The following is a 21,233-nucleotide window of genomic DNA, read 5'->3' as shown; positions in this document are numbered from 1 at the left end:
GTTCTGCTGATGGGGGGAAAGCTAAGGGGTGATATCACTCCAACTTACAGTGCAGCAGTAAAGAGTGACTGCAGTTTATCAGAGTTACATGACTGGGGGCACCTGGAAAACTAACAATATGTCTAGCCCCATGTCAGATTTCAATATTTAATATAAAAAAATCCATTTGCTCTTGTGAAAATGGAAACCAGATGCTACTGCATCATCAAGTGGTACTCTGTATTTAACAATTTGATGCTATGTATAAAGTACATGTACTACAGATTTGTTTCACCATGAGATGCAAATTATTATATTATATTGCGCTGTGTTCTCTTACAAATTACCTAGTACGGGCCAGGAGTTAGAAATACACAAAGTTAATGCAATTATAAATGGCACATTTTGGAAGCTGTTTACTTGCTGATTGCAAATTCTCTTGTGCACTTTTCTCCCATACATTGCAAATTATTTGCCCACAAACATAGCTTAGGCACAGTTAAATCTAGCGTTTGCAGGCTCAAGGAGTCATGTTTCTGATTCCCTATATCTGAAGGCTGCGGCTGTGAATTCCCTTGTTTAGCCGTGTTATGTCCATGCTCAACTGGTCAGCAAAGAATCACTGGTGGATCTGACTTCATACGAAACATTTTAGCATTTTGCTTACGCATACCAGGAGGGGAACTACAAGCAGGAGCCAGGAAGAGGTAAATTGATATTGCTGGTTCACAATATTGAGAGCTGTACTATCGGAACTATACAGTTATACAACAGCTCTGTGCAAAGCACACTGTCATATTTTTTGTGGAAGGTTGCGGGTACCTCGACTGACATGGGGAGGCCTATTTACTAAAAGTCGACTATTTCTCACTGTTCTAAAAAAAAATTTTGACCAAACTCCAAACCCTCAATTTAGCAATAAAACTTCTAGAAAATCTCGGTGCAACAAAAAGTTGCTACAAAATCAAGTGTCTTTTTCGAAAACTCGAATTATTGAATGAAATGAAAACCAGCACAAACAGCCCTTAACTATCCTTAAGGTATAAAACATGTTCCAATTGTAAAAGGGACAATCTGCCACTGACTTCTACATGATTTCGATAGGATCCAGCTAGAGAATTTTTTTATTTTTAGCAGCTTCAGAGCATAATAAATCTCGAAAACTTTCTTTTCCTCTAAAAAATTTATCTTTTCCCCTTTAAAAACTAGACCAGAAAAATTAGTTTTAATAAATGGGCCCCCTAATGTCCCCTTTAAAATTAACCTGTAAGTGAATTAATTTCTCACAGAAACACTTTTAGTAAAGTTACAGCTTGCCCAGCCCTAAAGTATGTGAAACTCTCTCAATAACTATTAACATAATTACATTGCAAAGTACTCTGTGATAAGAACAAACTCTGTAAACACAAATCAAAGGGGGTGGGAATGTTTAATTTTGTAAATTATACAACTTTAGAACCAGTTTGTGGCTAAAGAGTTGGTTAAAATAAGATTCCAGTGTCTCATAACTACAATGTTGTCGGGTATGAATCATATTAACCCAAAGACAAATTTCCATTGAGCAATAATCCAACTGCCTAAAGGTGGCATGGTAAAATTGGAAGTTATATTCACCGATACCAAATATGGCATAGGCGCACCACTTGGACCCAAAATCGATGTCCAAAATCACCTAATTGTACTATGATTAAGGCAATTTTTTTATTTTGGGGAAAAAATAGAGAATGGCCCAGGAACACTCAGCCTTTAACAGATTGCATTCTGTAGATTAAAAATTCTTCAGTGGCACCATGTATTTCAAAGTTTAAACTATGTTGTGTAGCTTGTTTGCAAAATCACAGCACAGTGAAAGAGCCCCAGCAGGCTTATGCCATTGCAGCAATTAAAAGCCTGGCATTCTTGTTTTAGTGAACTACAACTTCCAGCATACACCAATATATTAAGGATAGAGGGTGTAGTGTGGAAGCTACAACTGTGGAATATCATATCCTCAAGGCGACACAGTTTGAGAAAACTTTTTCTGTGATTAACAGAGCCAATGGCCCAAGGAGTGCAAGATAATCATCTAAATAATATCCTGACTGCTCTGGGAACACCCAGTCCCCCTGCTTTGTTCACATAAACTGAAATACTTCAGATTCCACAGTCACATTTCTTTTTCTTTTCTTTTATATTAAATCAGCAGTTTGAAACAAAATTAAGGCAGCAATTAGGGGTGATAGAGGAGACAGACCTTGCAACTGCCAGGGAAGGGGCAGGAGGTCTAGGGGAAACAGAAGGGAGGGGTGATGAGCTAGAAGCAGTGTTTTGTTTACTTTGTTAGGTGGGGAAGGATCCCCCAACATATTGGTGTGGGGCCCAGTAATTAGATCACTGGTAGGGAGGGTGTAATTACAGATCCCATGTAGATGCTGAGGAGTCTAAAGATGGCCATACACGGAGAGATCCGCTCGTTTGGCGATGTCGCCAAACGAGCGGATCTCTCCCTGATATGTCAAGGTGGGCAATATCGGGCTGATCCGATCGTGGGCCCTAGGGCCTAACGATCGGATCCTAACGAATAGTAATGGGCGGTCGCATCAACGAATAGATGCGGCCACTATCCGACGGGATTTTTCGTCCCATCCTATCGAGATCTGGCCGACTTTCGGCCAGATCTCAATCGGGGAAGCCCGTTGGGGGGCCCCATACACGGGCCAATAAGCTGCCAACACAGTCTGTCGGCAGCTTTTATGGGCCCGTGTATGGCCACCTTAAGAAGTATTGGGACAGCCAGTAGGCATTGCGCCAACAAGCGGTTACAATAGGTTTAATTCTCAGTGTTTTAGGGGCCCTAAAAATATTTTTCAGTTGGGCCCCGAGAATTCCATTTACACAGGCAGGAAAGATTGTCGGAATTACAATTCACTTGGCAACTGGGATACTAAGAATTGCACTTCCCTAATCCTTTACGTAGATACACAACCTATAGCACCATTCATCCTAGGGTTGCCACCTGGCGGGTAAAAATGATGGTTGATCCCAACGTTATTAATAGGGAAAAATATAAATATATATATAAAGGCCGGCATTTTTTTCCAGAAAAGTTGGCAAACCTAATTCAACCCAGCTTCGGACTGGGCCGGCGGGACACTGGGAAAAAAGCCGGCCCAGACCTGGCCCCCCCATTACTGGCCTGCTTTTGTGCTTGTTATGCTCATACGCATACATATTTACGTACACGCGCGTCACTGTACTGTGACTTTTGGAGCATGGCTCAGTTTTATTTTGCATGCACGGTGGGGTTTTTGCACATGCGCATGCCAGGAATTTAACCGTCAGAGGGGCCCCCGGGACTTCCAGGTGGGCCCCAAAGGCTCCAGTCCGACCCTGATTCAACCCACCACCCCGCGTCATTCTTCCCCAATTCCATTTTTCCCTAGTCTTCCTCGCCATTGTTCCCCTTTCCCCAGTCTATTCTTCCCCAGTCTTCCCCTTTCCCCGCCATTCTTGCCCTTTCCTCCCTTATTCAATAATACAACAATCGTCGCTGCCTGCGAAGCATAAATACTTTCACGAGTCAGCTGACCCCTGATATAACCAATCAGCGCTCCTGTGCCACCGCCATGCGCAGAGACTATCCGCTTTGCAACGGGCGTGACTTGACGACATCCAATGGGCGGGGTCCCTCTGGGCAAATGCCGGATGACGTCACAAGATGGCGCCAGGTGGGGAGGGGGAAGGCAGAACTGGGAGGGACCACTGTGCGGGTAAGATTTTTATTGCTTGGTATCAGTTTTATCGCTGCATACTATCTGGACTTGGTTGTGTGCATTGGCTTCGCGCAGCTGTTTTCCCACCGTTTCTAACTTTAAACTTTCTTGGGCTATGCGCGTAGTAAACACTGGGGTGTGCTATAAACTAATACTCCTTTGGCTGCGCAAATCCCTGCAGAACAGCCTCAGTGATATTATCGAGGGTCCCTGGATCTGGCAGATTTGCCAAATTGTGTGCCAGTGCTTTGCCTTCAGACCTCCCTAAATGTAAAATGGAGGGGCACGTGCAGAGGAAGTTTCCTTTTAGAATGTAGTTGTGTCACTTTAGAAAAGCATCTGAGCAGCTTCCAAACTGGGCACTACTGATTTATGTAGGTTTCGTTTCCCTTTCTGCTTTCCGGCCCATTTTCCCCACAATTATTGAACCCAGTGATCCCCAACCAGTAGCTCAACCTCAACATGTGGCTCTCCAACCCCTTGGATGTTGCTCTCTCATGGTCCTCAAAGCAGGTGCTTATTTTTGAATTCCAAGCTTGAAAGCAAGTTTTAATTGCATAAAAAATAATTATAGTGTCAAGTAGAGCCTCTTGTAGGCTGCCAGTCCAAATAGGGGCTACCAAATAGCCAATCAGAGCCCTTATTTGGCACCCCAAGGGATTTTTCATGCTATATTGCTCCCCAACTCTTTTTACATTTGAATGTGGCTCACAGGTAAAAAAAAAGCTGGGGACTCCTGATCTAACCACAGCTCCAGCAACTGGTGTGTAACTGGTGTTTAAGTGGTGCTTAACTGGTGTATGCAGTTATACATACTTTCAGGGAACATCCTGTGCAGATTATAACCTGTTTTAAGCAAACCTTTCCCACATTCTGCGCAGAGCAACACCATTGGGCTTGTTTTGCTAGTTAGGTTGGCAGCTTAGTTGTTTGTATCTGCCCGTTTCTGGTTCTAAGTGGGTTGAAGCTTTGGTAGAAAAAGGAACCAATTCTGTTCTGGTTCTTATTTGGGGCTTATATAACATAAATCTGATGTTTTATCGTTCGTACATTGGCATAAACAAAAATGTTAATTCCTGCATGGTGGAGAACACATTAAAAAGCCACTGCACGTCCTGCACCGATATGGACACCTTTATGGATGGACTTTGTCGGCTGCTTTTCTCAGTCCGTGTATGGCCACCTTTAGGCTCCCATTATGATCCAGAAATTGGCCCAGGAACCCAACCACTAGATTAGCTTGTTTGATGACTGTACCAGAAGGGCTGGTCTTTAGATGTATGCCCAACCTAAGTGTTCTGGTGGATTGGTGCATTACTTGGATGGCCAGTATCTATACAAATAATTATATTGTACTTATCTAAAATGTAATATTACTAAATATTGGATTGATGATGAACTAGCCAAACTGGTTCATTGTTTAATTATGTACATCACCTTTTTCTACATATTAATGTGTTAATTTTATAGGCACCTGGTCAATGCTTGCAGTCATTTTATTGTGCCTTGTTCATTTCTATCACTAGAGTCAGAACAAACTTAAGGTGGCCATACACAACAAGATCCGCTCATTTGGCGAGGTTGCCAAACGAGCTGATCTTTCCCCTGCCCACCAACGGTAGGGCAATATTTAAATAATAAATATATAATCTACAGTTTGGTAATTTCTCTACCAGACCAAACTGTAATTAATATCCTTAAAAATAACAGTACTCTCCTACGTCTTTATAAATGTGCCCTTAATTACTTATGGTGATCTCTTCTAGAATTTTTCTGCCCTTGCACACAGTCTGTCTTTTGTCTAAAAGTTTAACATTAGCAAATATTTCTTTGTTAAAAAGCCCTGGAAAATCAGACTCCGTGCCACGGATGTACCAGCCATTTTTCTGCAAAATGTTAATGCTCTTAGAGATACTTGACCTGCATAAAAGCATCCGGCCTGCAGCCTGGTCACGTAATTCCTCAATGACTAGTATAATATTCTTACTGTATATATTACAGTAGGAGGGTGCATTATCCACTTTATGCTTGTACTTTTAGTTGTAACCCTATATTACCCTTTATGTCACTGAAATGTCACTCTGCATCATTAACATCAGTCCCGGCCAAATTGGAGCTTACAGTCTAAGGTAGGGCCACCATCAGGAGGTACTGCTGGGGCCCCATGGCAGAATAGGCTCCAAGAATTTAATAAGGTGACTTTGGTACAGGAAAGGAGTGGGAGTTTGTGTGGAGTTGGGACAGGAATGGTTGTATTGTGTGCAGGGTTTTAATATAATGAACATTTCTTTCATTGGGGCTTTAGTCTATTTGTTGGCAGGACCCACTATCCAAGGGTCCAGATGACCAGTGGATTAATAATTGCTCCCCTTGTGTAGAAGAGCCACGCTGAATGCCCATTGTGGGACCCTGTGATTTTTTTTCCCTACACTCTACGGTCAATTAATAAGGAGACAGCCAACCTGCCTGTAAAATGTTGGGCTTTTTGTGTTTTCTTAAGTTTTCTGAGAAAATGTTAAATGTGCTTTTATAGCTAATATACTTAATGAATAGTTGGTGAAATCCACATGCAAAGCAGCTTTTCCCAAATCAGTAGAGATTTTGAATGTAAATACTGCAGCCATTGTGCACCAAACCTATATCCTAGTTATTTTTAGTTGCTCAAAGTTCAATCTCCTTTTAAGCTACACAGCACATGACCGTTCTGCCCATATAAATCTGTTATTTACAGCTTACATATTCCTGAACAAACCTCTACATGTCTTGGGAACGGTATATATGTGCCTTAGGCATAAAAGTGCCAGGAGGGACTCTCAGTTTTCTGGCAGAATTGCACACTATTCAATGTGATAATACATTTTGTGACACAAACAAATACAGATTGATGCCAGATGACAAGGAACCTGCTTTAGGATTTGGAAGGGACACAAAACAAGGACATAGTTTAGTTGGGTGTTGGAATAGTTAGATATGTGGTATTAAGGCAAAAAGTTTAGAGGAGTGAGGGTACTTAAATATATAATGGGTAGTCCACCTTTTAGTAACTTTTACTATGATGTAAACAATTTGCAAGAATTATTTAGTTTTTATGTTCAGCAGCTTCCAGTTAGTTTTAACCTAGCAGCCAGGCAGAGGCTTGAATGAGGGACTTGAAGAGTAATAGAAAACATATGAAATACAGAGAATATAAAATGAAGACTAATCAAAATGTTGCTAAGAATAAGTCTCCATATTGTTATAAAGCTGTTTTAAAATCTGAACTGTCAATCAAATATTATCTGCCCTGCCTCTATGCCTGAGGCATAGGGGCAAATTCTCTAAGCGCCGAAGCGCTTAACGGTAGCGTCAATTCGCTAGCGTTGGGCATTTTCGTTACTTCGCAAATTCACTAACGAACGCTGGCGTAAATTCGCTAGTGTTACTTCGCACCCTTACGCCTGGCGAATTTTCGCTACTGACATAACTACGTAAATTCACTAACGCGCGCAGTGTACTGAACGCTACCTTTTACGCTAGACTTCCTTCGCCACCTCAGACCAGGCGAAGCACAATAGAGTAGATAGGGGTTGCTTCAAAAAAAGTTCAAATTTTTTCTAAGTCACAAAAAACGCTGGCATTTTTTCTATATTATGGGTGATGGGCTGAAAAAGATCGAAATTTTTTTTGGGGCTCCCCTCCTTCCCCCCTACATTTCCTAACTCATGGCAACTTAACTATACAGTGGGCACATGTGTAGGACAAAAAAAAAATTTTATTTGATGTTTTGAAGGTTTCCCAGGCATTTGTAGTGATTCTACGTATTCCTCCATTGAAATTTGAATTTGGCGCCGTATGCAAATTAACCATCGCTAGCGTAACTTCGCTTAGCGAATCAACGCTAGCACAACTTCGCAACCTTGCGCTACCCCTGTGCGCAACTTCGGATTTTAGTGAATTTGCGGAGCACTGGCGAAACTACGCCTGGCGAAGTGCGGCGAATTTACGCCTGTCGCAACTACGAATCTTAGTGAATTTGCCCCATAGTCTTTTACGTTCACTTTCCATTCAGAACTTTCTACATTTCACTGCACTTCTCACATTTCCCTCCACAGGCTCTATAATTATGAAGGGCATTAGGTTCCCCATTCTGGTGCATACACAAGATTTTGGGGTGCTACACAATTTGTCTTAATAACGGTGTCTACAAAATTTTGCCTGCCTGCTTGCTGTGATTGTGTAATTCCAAGACTGAAGACAAAATTTAAATAATAAATACAGTGTAAGTAAAGTTCATTTTGCTCAACTAACATGATAGAAAATAATTTGGAATTATTTCTTAGGGTGACAGGTCCCCTTTAAAGGCTAATTTACAATATTACAGCAGAAGCTTGAAGATTGAAAAGAAAATGTGATAGAATGTTTATGATAAAGTAACCCAGCCTGATTGGTCCTAAAGTCAGACTTTGTGTGACCACCTTAAGGAGAAGACTTGGAGGATAGTATACAAAATAAAAGATGATATTCGGTGTGTGTATGGTGGGAATTGCGGCAACCAATATCGGCAAAAGACTTAAATATCTGTTGTCTCGTTGATCAGCCAAGACAAAAAATTTGGAAAGGTGCCTAAAAATCTGCAAGGGGATACTGCTGAATCATCAGAAAAGGGAAGAATTCTATTGTTTCTACAAGTCAATTCAAGACAAGTCAATTCTTCACGTTTGTAGTGAAAAACGTACGATTGGTTGCAGGAAAGATCATAAATGTAATGTGTATGGCCTCTTTATGTGGAACAAGGTTTGCTTTGCACATCACTAGGTACAAAATTTGTTACAGATCTTGTCTCATAGCATCCAGTCAGAAGATAGAATTTACTCTTACTGGTTGCTGGTTGGTTGCTGTGCGTTACTATCAGGGTTACTGTGACCAGTGTTTTGCCTGGCACTGTTAAATGGATAAACAGTTGGTAGGATATTAGCCTGGTAGCAAAAGTCAGTGCTGAGGAAAGACAGATAACTAGGGTTGCCACCTGTTCGATTTTAACCCGAACAGTTTGTTTTTTTTTAAAGGAGAACGAAACCCCTTATTCCAAAAATAAATATTTGCACCAGAGTAGGGACCCATGTGGTCCGAAACATGTTGGGCGATGCATCTCCAATAAACTAAAAAACGAATTGAACTACTTAGCTCTCCATTGAATCTTTCATTATACACATTGTTCATAAAAACCCCTACCCTACATAGTGCCCCTCCTGCTCCCCCAAAGCCTAGGTGTAAACTCCTGTAATTGCCCCTAAGTCTTTACTTACCTCTCCATTTTCAGAGCTTCAGTAAGTAATTGCCGTATTGGGACATGCGCAGTTGTAGCAATATTCCGTTCCCGAACAACTGCGCATGCGATGAAAGTCATGGAAATAGCCAAAGGAAAGGAAGAACACCGACATTGTTGTGCCTTCCAGATGTCATCGTGCCTTCCAGATGTCATCATGCCCTCCCCAACATCAATGCCCCAACCCCAATGCTTTCTGCCCCGCCCCTTTTGTTCTGGTTTAGCCGCTGGTAAAGATGGCATCCCTACAGATAACACTTGGTTTACATTTAAGATCTTCATCCAGCAGCCAGATAGGCATATCTAAGCCAATTTGACAATCTCACCACTTCAGGCCTTCTGATGTTAAGCAATCAACCAACGTTGTCACTTTTTTGTTGCCCTGCATCTTGTGACATTAACTCTAGAAGGTCCAGTGGGTGCTGCCAATGCATGTCTGTACCTGTTCCTGAGATGCCTAAAGATCAACCTGACAATGTGATGAGAGGCTATAATAACAATGATGTGCATATATCCCTCTCTGTGAGGACAAATAGCGCAACAACCACTGTGTGTGTGTACATATTGTACCTACAGACCAGAATGCTGGATTCCTCGTGCTGCAGAGAAATGAAAGATGCCCCAGTACTCCCATTTTCAAATTAAAGCAGGTAATTGTATCACATTGGATGTCACAAGGCCTCTGTTCATGCTGCTCTCATTTATAAAGCTTTTTGGATGAAACCCTGCACTGTTCTGTGTAATGCTTATGTGACTTAGAAATATTCGATGGTAATCATCATTTTGAGATACATATATGGAACCTATTATACTCGGGAACTGGGGATTTCGTATCTTTCCAGAAACGATACTAGAAAATCATGTAAACATTAAATAAACCCAGCAGGCAGATTTTGCTTCCGATAAGGATAAATTATATCTTAGTTGGATTAAGTGCAAGGACAGGTATCTGCTATCCGGAAACCTGTTACCCAGAAAGTTCCAAATTAAGGAAAGACCACCTCCCATAGACTCCATTTTATCCACATTTTTAAAAATGATTTCCTTTTTCTCTGTAATAATAACAGTAGCTTGTACTTGATCCAAACTAAGATATAATTAATCCTTATTGGAAGCAAAACCAGCCTTTTGAGTTTATTTAATGTTTACATGATTTTCTAGTAGACTTAAGGTGTGAAGATCCAAATTACGGAAAAAAACGTTATCCGTGCATTCTGGATTCTTCCTCAGCATTCTGGATAACAGGTCCCATACCTGTACAGTTCTATTAATACAGAGAATAAGGAAATATTTTTTCTAATTTTGATTACAGGCAGTCCCCAGGTTACGTACAAGATAGGGTCTGTAGGTTTGTTCTTAAAGGAGAAGGAAAGTCGTTTAGCACTTGGGGGTGCGGCAAGTAAATTCCGGCGAGCACCATGTAGCACTTCTCTCCTGGCTTCTTCTGTTTTCTCTCGGCTGCGCATCCACAATAGCGTGAAAAGCCGAACTTTAACTAAAAATTAGGCTTTTTCATTGTACTGCACATGCGTCTGCCCCGGAAAATTTAAAGACAGAAGAAGCCAGAAGAGAAGTAATCCCGGCCCGGGGTTTCAGTTAAGTAAATACATTTACTTGAAGGTGCCGCACCCCCAAAGGCTAAACGACTTTCCTGAGTGAATTTTCGGAGTAACGTCCATTCGCCAGAGTGCAAATTCGCCAGGCGTAAGAGTGTGAACTAATGCTAGCGAAGTAACGCCTGCGCCCGTTATTAAATTGGCGAATTTCCGAAATGACGTCACACTGGCGAATTTTCCAAGCGTTAGTCACTTAGCCGTTTAGTAAATTTGCCCCGAGGACTCCCTGTATTTGGATAAAATTGTGTCTATGGAAGAAGACTCAAGTTTTTGTGTTTTTTCTGCAAAATGCTGTTCGGTTTGGGATGTCCTGCCGTTAGCCCAGAGGCATAATATAGCCCGCAAAAATATAGGGCCCAGTATTTCTGTATGACTTGCCCTATGGGAATAATGCTTAGAGTTTTGGACCTGTAATCCATAAGGCTCGGGACCTGGGGTTATCTGAATAAAGTCTACTATAAAATAATTTAAACATTAAGTAAACCCACTAGGCTTGTTTTGCCTCCAATAAGGATTAATTCTATCTTAGTTTGGATCAAGTACAAGGTCCTTTATTATTATTACAGAGAAATAGGAAATCCTTTTTTAAAAATTTGAATTATTTGCTTAAAATAGAGTCTATGGAAGACAGCTTTCCCGTAATTCAGAGTTTTCTGGATAATGAATCCCATACCTGTAGCTGGACAACATCTAGAAGGAACAGCTGCACATCTCTTAGATTGTTTCCTTTGCTTGATGTCTTTATTTACATTTGTAATGTGGGAAATCAGGGCTTGGCTCTGCCTGTTATACTACGGTTCACAAATTTGGGGGGAGTCTGTAGTTTACTGACAGTTGGAGAGCAGGAATCCCTGCTACAGACAGGTAAAAGCATGGAATTTGTATTCCTGTATGCTTGTGCCTAACGTTTTCCTGATGAGGGGGTTTTCCTTAATTTGGAGCACCATGTCTCAACTACCAGATAAATGTACCCTAGTAAAAAATGGATTCTATTGGCAACTGCTTGCTTAGTTAAAGGGGTTGTTTGAGTAACTTTTAGGGCATGGGCACTCAAGAAGATTTGGGGAGATTTAGTCGCCCGGCAACTAATCGCCTCTTCTTCGGGCGATTAATCTCCCCGAAACGCCTCGCGAGGGGACTTCGGAAAACAATGTGCTCTGAGTGCCATGCAGTCAGCGATTTAGATTCTACCTGGCGGGAAGGCTTTTCAGGGAGATTAGTCACCCAAAGAAGAGGCGATTAGTCGCCAGACGACAAAACCTCCCCGAATCTTCACGTGTGTCTCTGCCCTTAATATGATGTAGAGCATAATATTCTGAGACAATTTGTATTGGTTTTCATTTTTTGGTATTTGTGGTTTTTGAATTATTTAATTTTTAATTCAGCAGCGCTCTAGTTTGCTGTTTCAGCAATCTGGTTGCTAGGGTCCAAATAACCCTAGCAGAGAGCCTGAATAGAAAGATGAGTAAGAAAAAGTAGCAGTAACAATAAATTTGTAGCAGGACGGAGAATTTGTTTTTAGACCCTCATTTGAATGCTCGAAAGAGTCAGAAGAAGATGGCAAGTCATTTTAAAATTTAAATAAATAATTATGACCAATTGAAAAGTTGTTGAGAACTGGCAATTCTATAACATTCTAAAAGTTAACTAAAAACTGAACCACCCCTTTAAAGGGGTCCTCTACCTAAAACAGGTTTTTGCATAATGAAAGATAAGGTTTATTTATTTTCCTGGTATTTATATCACACTCGCTTACCTTGTACACTACAAAAGGATATGTTTGTGCTTTACCATAAACCTGCAATACTTTTTTTTTATTGACTTTTTACTCCTAATTTGGGCTCTCTTCCTATTATTGTGAAAGTGCAGAATGTCTTATGAGGACACAAGGACTGGGGCAGTGGCCCCTCCCCCCTTGCTATGGAGTGACAGTGAGTCCAGCCCATCACACCACCACTGTCCAGCCATCTATTCGCTCACCCTGACCTTTCACACCTACCAAAATCACTCTTTTGTTTGTATACTGAGCCTGTGCGTATGTGTGGGAGTGTGTAGAGCAAAATTCAGTACATATACTGACTGTTGTTTATGTTTGATACGTAATTTCCTTTGCATGAGTTAAAGGAGCACTAAAGCCTAACTAAAGAAGTAGCTAGAAATGTTGTACATTATGTTTTGTGCTTCTGTGCCAGCCCAAGGCAACCACAGCCCTTTAGCAATAAAGATCTGTGTCTCCAAAGATGCCCCAGTAGCTCCCCATTTTCTTTTCTGCTGATTCACTGCACATGCTCTGTGATGCTGTCACTTACTGAGCTTAGGGACCCACTTACAATATACAGTACACATAGAATAGAAATGTCACAATATAAGGCTGATTAGTAATTAATACAGATAATTATTACATGGCAGCACAGAAACCAGTGCAATTAGCATCATTATTTAATAATCAGCCCTGTAGCATCAGCTTATATTACACAACAACCTCATTTTCTGAGTGATATTTTGCGACATCCCCTAATCTTAGCTTCTCAACAGCTGCTCAGAGTCCACTGAGCATGTGAGTGTCACAGACACTTTCCAAGATGGTGACCCCCTGTGACAAGTTTGAAGTCCTGGTTCATTGCTGCTATTGACAAGCTGAAACTTTAAAGGACAACTTTACCCCCAAAATGAATATTTAAGCAAAATATCGTTTATATCATATTAAGTGGCATATTAAAGAATCTTACCAAACTGATATATATATGAAAATATTGTCCTTTTACATCTTGAACCACCATTTCATGATGGTCTGTGTTGTGCCTCAGAGATCACCTGACCAAAAATAATACAACTGTAAGAAGTGTGGAAGCAAAAGACAGAACTCTGTCTGTTAATTGGCTCATGTGACCTAACATGTTTGGTTTGTTTGTGTGCACTGTGAATTATAGGATCCCAGGGGGCGGCCCTTATTTTTTAAAATGGCAATTTTCTATTTAGGATTACCCAATGGCACATACTACTAAAAAAGTATATAATTATGAAAATGGTTTATTTACATGAAGCAGGGTTTTACATATGAGCCCTACATTGTTTGAGCGGTATAGTTTTCCTTTAAACTGGTGCAATAAGATCAGTATATATAATATGGCATTTTTAGTCACAATCATTTTTACATTTTTAGTTCTCCTTTAATGTGTTTCGTAATGTTGATAGGTGTTTGTGTAATAGTGACAGCAGAAGCTGAATAGGACAGGTGGTGCTGAGAGATCATAAGCAGCCATAGCCCCATGTATAAGCAATATGGAAAACCTTAGTTATTTACTTGTATGGCTTTGTATCTGTATTTTTTACTGTATTATTTTGTGTCAACCTAGTGTGTGTGTTTGTTTATAGAAACATTGCAGAGCCTAGTACAGAGGGAGCAGAGGTAGGTAGCAGAAGGTGCTATGTTATAGTAAACTTAAAGCATATCTGGTTGGAAACATGGTTCTTACTGACTTGAGATTTCTACTAATCGTTGCTACACAGGAGAAGTTTTTAAAGGAACAGTTACATCAAAAAAAGCCATTGCTACATACAGTAGAAGCTTGTTATATGAAATATAGTAGTGTTTCTGAAGCAGACACATCCGTTTTACCAGTGCAGAGCAACAGTACATGATATTTTAATTACTTTAAAACACTTTCATTTTTTTGGTGTTACTGTTGCTTTAAAGAAAAAGTTGTGAAGTTTCCCCTTTGTTCCTACATTCTCATGGTCCTATCTTGTTTATATTTGCCAGTTTCTCTCTATGCTCCAACATGGGCACTGTTGATATTTGCTGCGTGATCCCATGTTCTCAGTAGTTCTTCCCTATTGGCAAATACCCACATGGTCCCGTGTTGTTGTTCAATGCATTGGCTCATTGAATAATATTGTTTTTCCCATAGCCTAGCTCCCGAGATTGTCTTCCGCCCATGAGCTTCTTTTTCTGTACAGAGGACATCACTGCTTCACTTGTTTTTCACTATTCCTGGGTCCCTGAGGAAGGCCGGCATGAGAGGAATTACTGAGAACTGAAGCACATCATGCTCCAAATCCTGATTATAAGGCAAACTGCTTTGGAGAGGGTATTAGGGCAAGAGCTAACTCTGCACATATGTATTTATTTATTAGTATAGCGCTCCTTGAGGACAAAGCACTGTACAGCAAAACAATAAATTCGTTGTAACAAACAAAGGGTCGCTGCATTAATAAGTAACTCCGTATCAAGGAGCGAAAAGGATGGTGGACCCTACCCCATGGGGCTTACAGTCTAAATGGGAGGGTAATTTACGGACACAATTTGGTGGGGTATTAAAGCGCTGTAGGTTACAGTGTGTGACACTGTCATATACAGTAAGTGACAGTTCAGGTGTTATCCAGGTGCTTCCGGAGGTAGTCTTTGAGTTTCGTTCTAAAAACACTGAAGGAGGGTCCATTGCTGGACCTTTTTTTGTCAATTTGCTTCCATTATGAAAGCAGTACTGTCAAAGAGTACCTGTGTATGATGGGCAATATTGTCGTTCCCTTTCTTCTCATTCAGTTGAAAATAATATAAAGTAGTTCTGCATTACCCATAGCTTTAGGTATAGCAAGTCTGGCTCATTTGGTTTACTGCCTAGGGCACTGTGAGACTGTAACTTGCCCATTTCCATTACAGTAGAACCCCCATTTTATGTTTTTCAGGGGACCAGAAAAAAAATTATGTAAAATCCAGGAAAATTAAAAATCGGAGAAATGTATTATGCAAAATATAAAGGTGGGACCATAAAACAACAATGTTAAATGAGAGAAAATAGTAAAATTGAGGTTCCACTGTATGTGGTCAATCTAGAAGTGTTCTGTTTATAACATATAGGTGTGAGATGAGAACGTTGCTGCCATGTCATTATTCTAGATCAGTACCTATTGGACTTTTCAGTTCTCAGTTCCAGGGCCCCTTTAGTTTCTAACAAGGTTCTAGACATCTGAAAACAATGGTGCATTAGTTCCAAGAATATAAAGAGCACCAGTCTCACCCCAATTATAGGTAAATCTTCATTTAGAGCATGATGGATGTGGCATTCCTGTGCTGGGAATGTGTGGGTTGGGATGCTCTTGCACTCCCTGGCTTGAGATTAGGATGCACGATGGTCGGTTGTTTTGGCTGGAGTCCCGGGTTTATATCTGTGCCTCGCTGTGCAGAGGTCATTTTGAGCACAGGTCACAGAGTGGGGAATGTGTTAATTCTCGCTCGTGATTTAGTTGTTCCAGGCAGGGCCAAACTGATCCACTGAGACAGAAAGCCTATTGTTTGCCTACCCACCCGAACAACATGTACATAGGATTCACCTGCTTTTATTAAATGTCCCAGTGACATTACCCGGGTTCCAGGAACCTTATGCAAGTGTTTTTGTTCTCTGGATGAGCTGCACTTGTCCATGTAGACTTCCACTGGCATCAATCTATCAGATAAACAAGATACTGCTGTCACAGCAGTAGGTCGGTGTCAGAGGGATGTGCTGCAGGTGAGTGACAGTGGGTAGGTGTCACAGGGATGTGCTGCAGGTGAGTGACAGCAGTAGGTCAGTGTCAGAGGGATGTGCTGCAGGTGAGTGACAGCAGTAGGTCAGTGTCAGAGGGATGTGCTGCAGGTGAGTGACAGCAGTAGGTAGGTGTCAGAGGGATGTGCTGCAGGTGAGTGACAGTGGGTAGGTGTCAGAGGGATGTGCTGCAGGTGAGTGACAGCAGTAGGTAGGTGTCAGAGGGATGTGCTGCAGGTGAGTGACAGCAGTAGGTAGGTGTCAGAGGGATGTGCTGCAGGTGAGTGACAGTGGGTAGGTGTTAGAGGGATGTGCTGCAGGTGAGTGACAGTGGGTAGGTGTCAGAGTTATGTGCTGCAGGTGAGTGACAGCAGTAGGTCAGTGTCAGAGGGATGTGCTGCAGGTGAGTGACAGCAGTAGGTAGGTGTTAGAGGGATGTGCTGCAGGTGAGTGACAGTGGGTAGGTGTCAGAGGGATGTGCTGCAGGTGAGTGACAGCAGTAGGTCAGTGTCAGAGGGATGTGCTGCAGGTGAGTGACAGCAGTAGGTAGGTGTCAGAGGGATGTGCTGCAGGTGAGTGACAGTGGGTAGGTGTCAGAGGGATGTGCTGCAGGTGAGTGACAGCAGTAGGTAGGTGTCAGAGGGATGTGCTGCAGGTGAGTGACAGCAGTAGGTAGGTGTCAGAGGGATGTGCTGCAGGTGAGTGACAGTGGGTAGGTGTTAGAGGGATGTGCTGCAGGTGAGTGACAGTGGGTAGGTGTCAGAGTTATGTGCTGCAGGTGAGTGACAGCAGTAGGTCAGTGTCAGAGGGATGTGCTGCAGGTGAGTGACAGCAGTAGGTAGGTGTTAGAGGGATGTGCTGCAGGTGAGTGACAGTGGGTAGGTGTCAGAGGGATGTGCTGCAGGTGAGTGACAGCAGTAGGTCAGTGTCAGAGGGATGTGCTGCAGGTGAGTGACAGCAGTAGGTAGGTGTCAGAGGGATGTGCTGCAGGTGAGTGACAGTGGGTAGGTGTCACAGGGATGTGCTGCAGGTAAGTGACAGCAGTAGGTCGGTGTCAGAGGGATGTGCTGCAGGTGAGTGACAGCAGTAGGTCGGTGTCAGAGGGATGTGCTGCAGGTGAGTGACAGCAGTAGGTAGGTGTCAGAGGGATGTGCTGCAGGTGAGTGACAGCAGTAGGTAGGTGTTAGAGGGATGTGCTGCAGGTGAGTGACAGCAGTAGGTAGGTGTCAGAGGGATGTGCTGCAGGTGAGTGAAGGAGTAGGTCGGTGTATTATGTGACTGATAGTGAGTGAGGATGATGAGAGTGTTGGAGAGCAGATGTGAGTGAATGAGATGCCGAGTCCCAGAGAGAGATGTAAATGTGCCAGTGGGCGAGGTCCCCGGCTGCCCCTCCCTCTTGCTCAGGTTTATAGCTGTGTGTGGAGGAGACTGGTTGGACATTGCATCTGAATATCTCTGACAGGGAAGGTCCCATTATGAAAGTGCCAAGGGGAGAAGCGGCTGCACTATCTGCAGGTATAGAGACAAGGGGAGACTGCTCCTCTCACTCACTATCATTATGCCACTTCAGTTTTTATTTACTTTCCTCAGTCTGTCTCTTTGCTGTCATTACTTTCTCCTCTGCTCCCCCTTATCCTGCAAGTGACCTTTCCTGTGCTGCAGCAGAGTCTCTCCCATGTACTGGCTGTTGGATAGATAAGACACTGGCGAGGCTGCAGCTGGACTCCACATGTGTGGGGGAGGTGTTGTTGCCCCTTTGCTTGTTATGCAGCTCAGTTCAGCAGTATAGTTGTGTCTGAGGCAATTGTTGTACTGCCCTGCTGATTGGCCATGTGTATGTGTGTGTATGTATGTATGTGCCTATAGTTGGCTGTGTGTCAGTGTGAGAAATGAGGGGTCACTACCCCCATGCCCCTCTCATTGCATTTCCCCAGCACTATCTGCTCAGCTGCCTTCCCTTCCACTTCTTCCCATCTAGTGTTTGTGTCTGATCTAGTTACATTTTAATGATGCTCAGGTCACTAGTGCTTCTTCCTAGTAACCTCCTATATAGTATCTAGGGGAACTACAACTCCCAGCACATGCAGTCAGCAGCTACAAGAACACTGTGGTTATTTGGCACTGACTTGTTTCATCAGGAGTGTCAGTTACCTGGGGGCACATTGAGGGGGCTTGTGGGGGGGAGCATTAAATGCCAAATAAGAATATAAATGTCGTAAAAGGATACTGGGGTTGCAATAGAGTATAGAGGTATAGGGACACATGAATAGAGATCTGCTATTGGAAGTGAATGGGCTCAGGCTGAACTTAGCATTGTTACTGCTTTACAGTGAAAGGCAAGCGTCATGCTACAATGTGGGCTGAGATCTCTTCCAGCCTCCACTAATATACTGAAAGCAAGCTGTAAATGTCAGGGATCCAAAGCTCTTCATTCCATGTATCTGTAGGAGGGCTCAGGCCCAGGCTGGACTTATGTTAAATACAGTTTATTTATTTCTGCTTTCTCCAAGGGTTTTCTATGACCTGAGATAAGAGCTAAACCACACTCTGTAGCCAGGATTCCTATCTCACTTGGGTGCCTCTCTCTCTGTTCTATTTAGGAGGGTCAAAGGATCGGACTTCACAGCCAGTCAGACTAGTTAGGGTTACAGGACTAAATGCATGTCTTTCTTTATAGTTCTTTTAACCCTAACAACTTTGCACTTGAACAGGGATTCACCTTTGTATTGATCCAACATACTTACCCCCTGCTGCTTCTTTATTGCCATGCTCTCACACAGGGAGATTAGTAGCTGCTTCTTGTAGCTGCATTCTTTGTTTTCTGTGTCTGTAATGACTTTATAGGAAACTATGGTATGCATAACAAAAATGTGTACTAATCTCACTGAATAGAACCATGCTATAATTTTCTAATTGGACCAGTGTTATTAGTGGAGCACTTGGTCCTTTGCTTTTCAATTTATTTATTAATGACCTGGACCGGGAGGTGGGCATTGAAAGTACTGTTTCTATTTTTGCTGATAATACAAAATTGTGCAGAACTATAGGTTCTATGCAGGATACTGCCACTTTGCAGAGACAGTTCGGGAAGATTAGTCACCCCAAAGAAGAGGCGATTTATCGCTGGGCGACTAAATCTCCCTGAATCTGAGCGTGTGTCTCTGCCCTTATAGGTCTCTGGTAAGGCCTGGAGTATGCAGTGCAGTTTTGGACTCCAGTCCTTAAAGGAGAATTTAACCTGTGGGCAAAAAACCCTGTACCCCCACCCCACGTAGACCCCCTACCCCCAGGCTAACTACCCCCCCCCCCGGGGAAATGCCCCATACTCCATACTTACCCCTCGTTGCAAATTCTTCCAGCGAAGTTTCACGCATCCATCTTCCGGGTCCTCTGTAAGCTGACTGGGAGATCGGTATTTCTGCGCATGCGCAGTTGGAGCAGTTTGCCAGTTTGCAACAACTGCGCATTTGGGAAATTACACAGAAATTGCCGATCTCCCAGTCAGTTTACCGAGGACACGGAAGATGGATTATGGACTTAAATTATGAGGGTAGACTGTCTAGATTGGAGTTGTTTTCTCTGAAAAAAAGGCGCTTCCGAGGGGACCTGATTACACTTTACAAGTACATTAGAGGACATTATAGACAAATAGCAGGGGACCTTTTTACTCATAAAGAGGATCACCGCACCAGAGGCCTCCCCTTTAGACTAGAAGAAAAGAACTTTCATTTGAAGCAGCATAGGTGGTTCTTCTTTTAAGAGGGATTTGGATGATTTCTTCGACAGACATAATATCAAAGTCTATTGTGATACTAAATTCTATAGTTAGTATAGATAAGGGTATATATAATTTATGCAAGGGTATGGAGGGGGTGTGTGTATGGATGCTGGGTTTCATTTGGAGGGGCTGAACTTGATGGACTTTTGAAAGACTTGATAGTGTTTTTTCAACCCGATTTAACTATGTAACTGTATAGGAGAAGGCAAAGGGTGCCCTTTATGCAGTGATCGTCATCTGTAACACCCACCCAGCTAAGGCAGCCACTGATGGAAGTGTCCCATCTACGGGCCCTAAGTGGTTCAATTTTGCACAGTGTACATGCACCCATGGCATTAGTGTTTAGATCACTGATACATATAGGGAAGCACATTGCTACATGGCTTGCAAGTACATGATAAAATGGAATATTTTTTACAAGGAGTTTATAATAAGGTAACATATTATAGAGTTAATTGCAGAGTAGTCAGCTAAATGTACCTAGTATGAGTGCAGTTTTTCTGCATTGCCCACATACTTATCCCTTGGCTTCATGTCACCAAACAGTATTCGGTTACCCTGCACATTTTATTGCTTCTCAGGCTTCTGGACATACCGTATATACTCGAGTATAAGCCGTCCCGAGTATAAGCCGAGGTACCTAATTTTACCTCCAAAAACTAGGAAAGCTTATTGACTTGAGTATAAGCCTAGGGTGAGAAATGCAGCAGCTTCTGGTAAGTTTCAATCAAAAAATTGAGGGTTTCTGCTCCCATTGGAGGTGCCGGCATCTCATTTTTGGATGCCGGCGATTATTTTTCTAGACTATTTTTGGACGCCGGCGACCGGTTTTGCACTTGACCCGATTATAAGCCGAGGTAGAGTTTTTCAGCATATTTTGGGGGCTGAAAAACTCGGCTTATACTCGAGTATATACGGTACACATCAAAGCCCAATCCTAAATGCCAAATATTTGTCTGTTAGAATTTGTTTGACAATAATATAGGCTATCTTCCCTTTCTACTGATAGGTTGGTTTTAATAGGTCTATTAAGGTTATGCCCTTGAAGCCCAGTGTCTGTTATCTAATTTCAGTCTTCTGTATTGAATTTCTAATCTTTCCATTATAATATTCAGTTATAGTGTGCATTATTCTGGTGGACCTCTTTGTACGTACTTTTAATTAGGAACAAAAATTTGCTGAAATAAGAGTCAACAGCACAAACGGGCATTGTTATTTTTGGAATAAATGATAAATAAATAAACAGAGCATGTGATTATATTTGTTCTTGTATATCGC

General features: G+C 42.2%; 1 protein-coding gene across 3 annotated transcripts in view; it reads left to right on the top strand.

The window, feature by feature from the left end:
* Positions 1-3,583: 3,583 nt before the first annotated feature.
* lipe.S (lipase, hormone-sensitive S homeolog) overlaps positions 3,584-21,233 on the top strand; it is a 33,072-nt gene continuing 15,422 nt past the window's right edge. For 2 of the 3 annotated variants that reach the window (XM_018228131.2, XM_041571576.1), the window contains exon 1: positions 3,584-3,728. In XM_018228131.2, the coding sequence (XP_018083620.1) occupies positions 3,677-3,728 (52 nt within the window). In that variant the 5' untranslated portion in view covers positions 3,584-3,676. Of the gene's footprint in view, positions 3,729-17,578; positions 17,693-21,233 lie in introns of those variants that run through there. The other variant, XM_041571577.1, reaches the window with a different exon arrangement.

This window comes from Xenopus laevis, chromosome 7S, assembly GCF_017654675.1.
Source record: "Xenopus laevis strain J_2021 chromosome 7S, Xenopus_laevis_v10.1, whole genome shotgun sequence".
Lineage (NCBI taxonomy): Eukaryota > Metazoa > Chordata > Amphibia > Anura > Pipidae > Xenopus > Xenopus laevis.
This window is presented reverse-complemented; position numbering and strand designations above follow the sequence as displayed.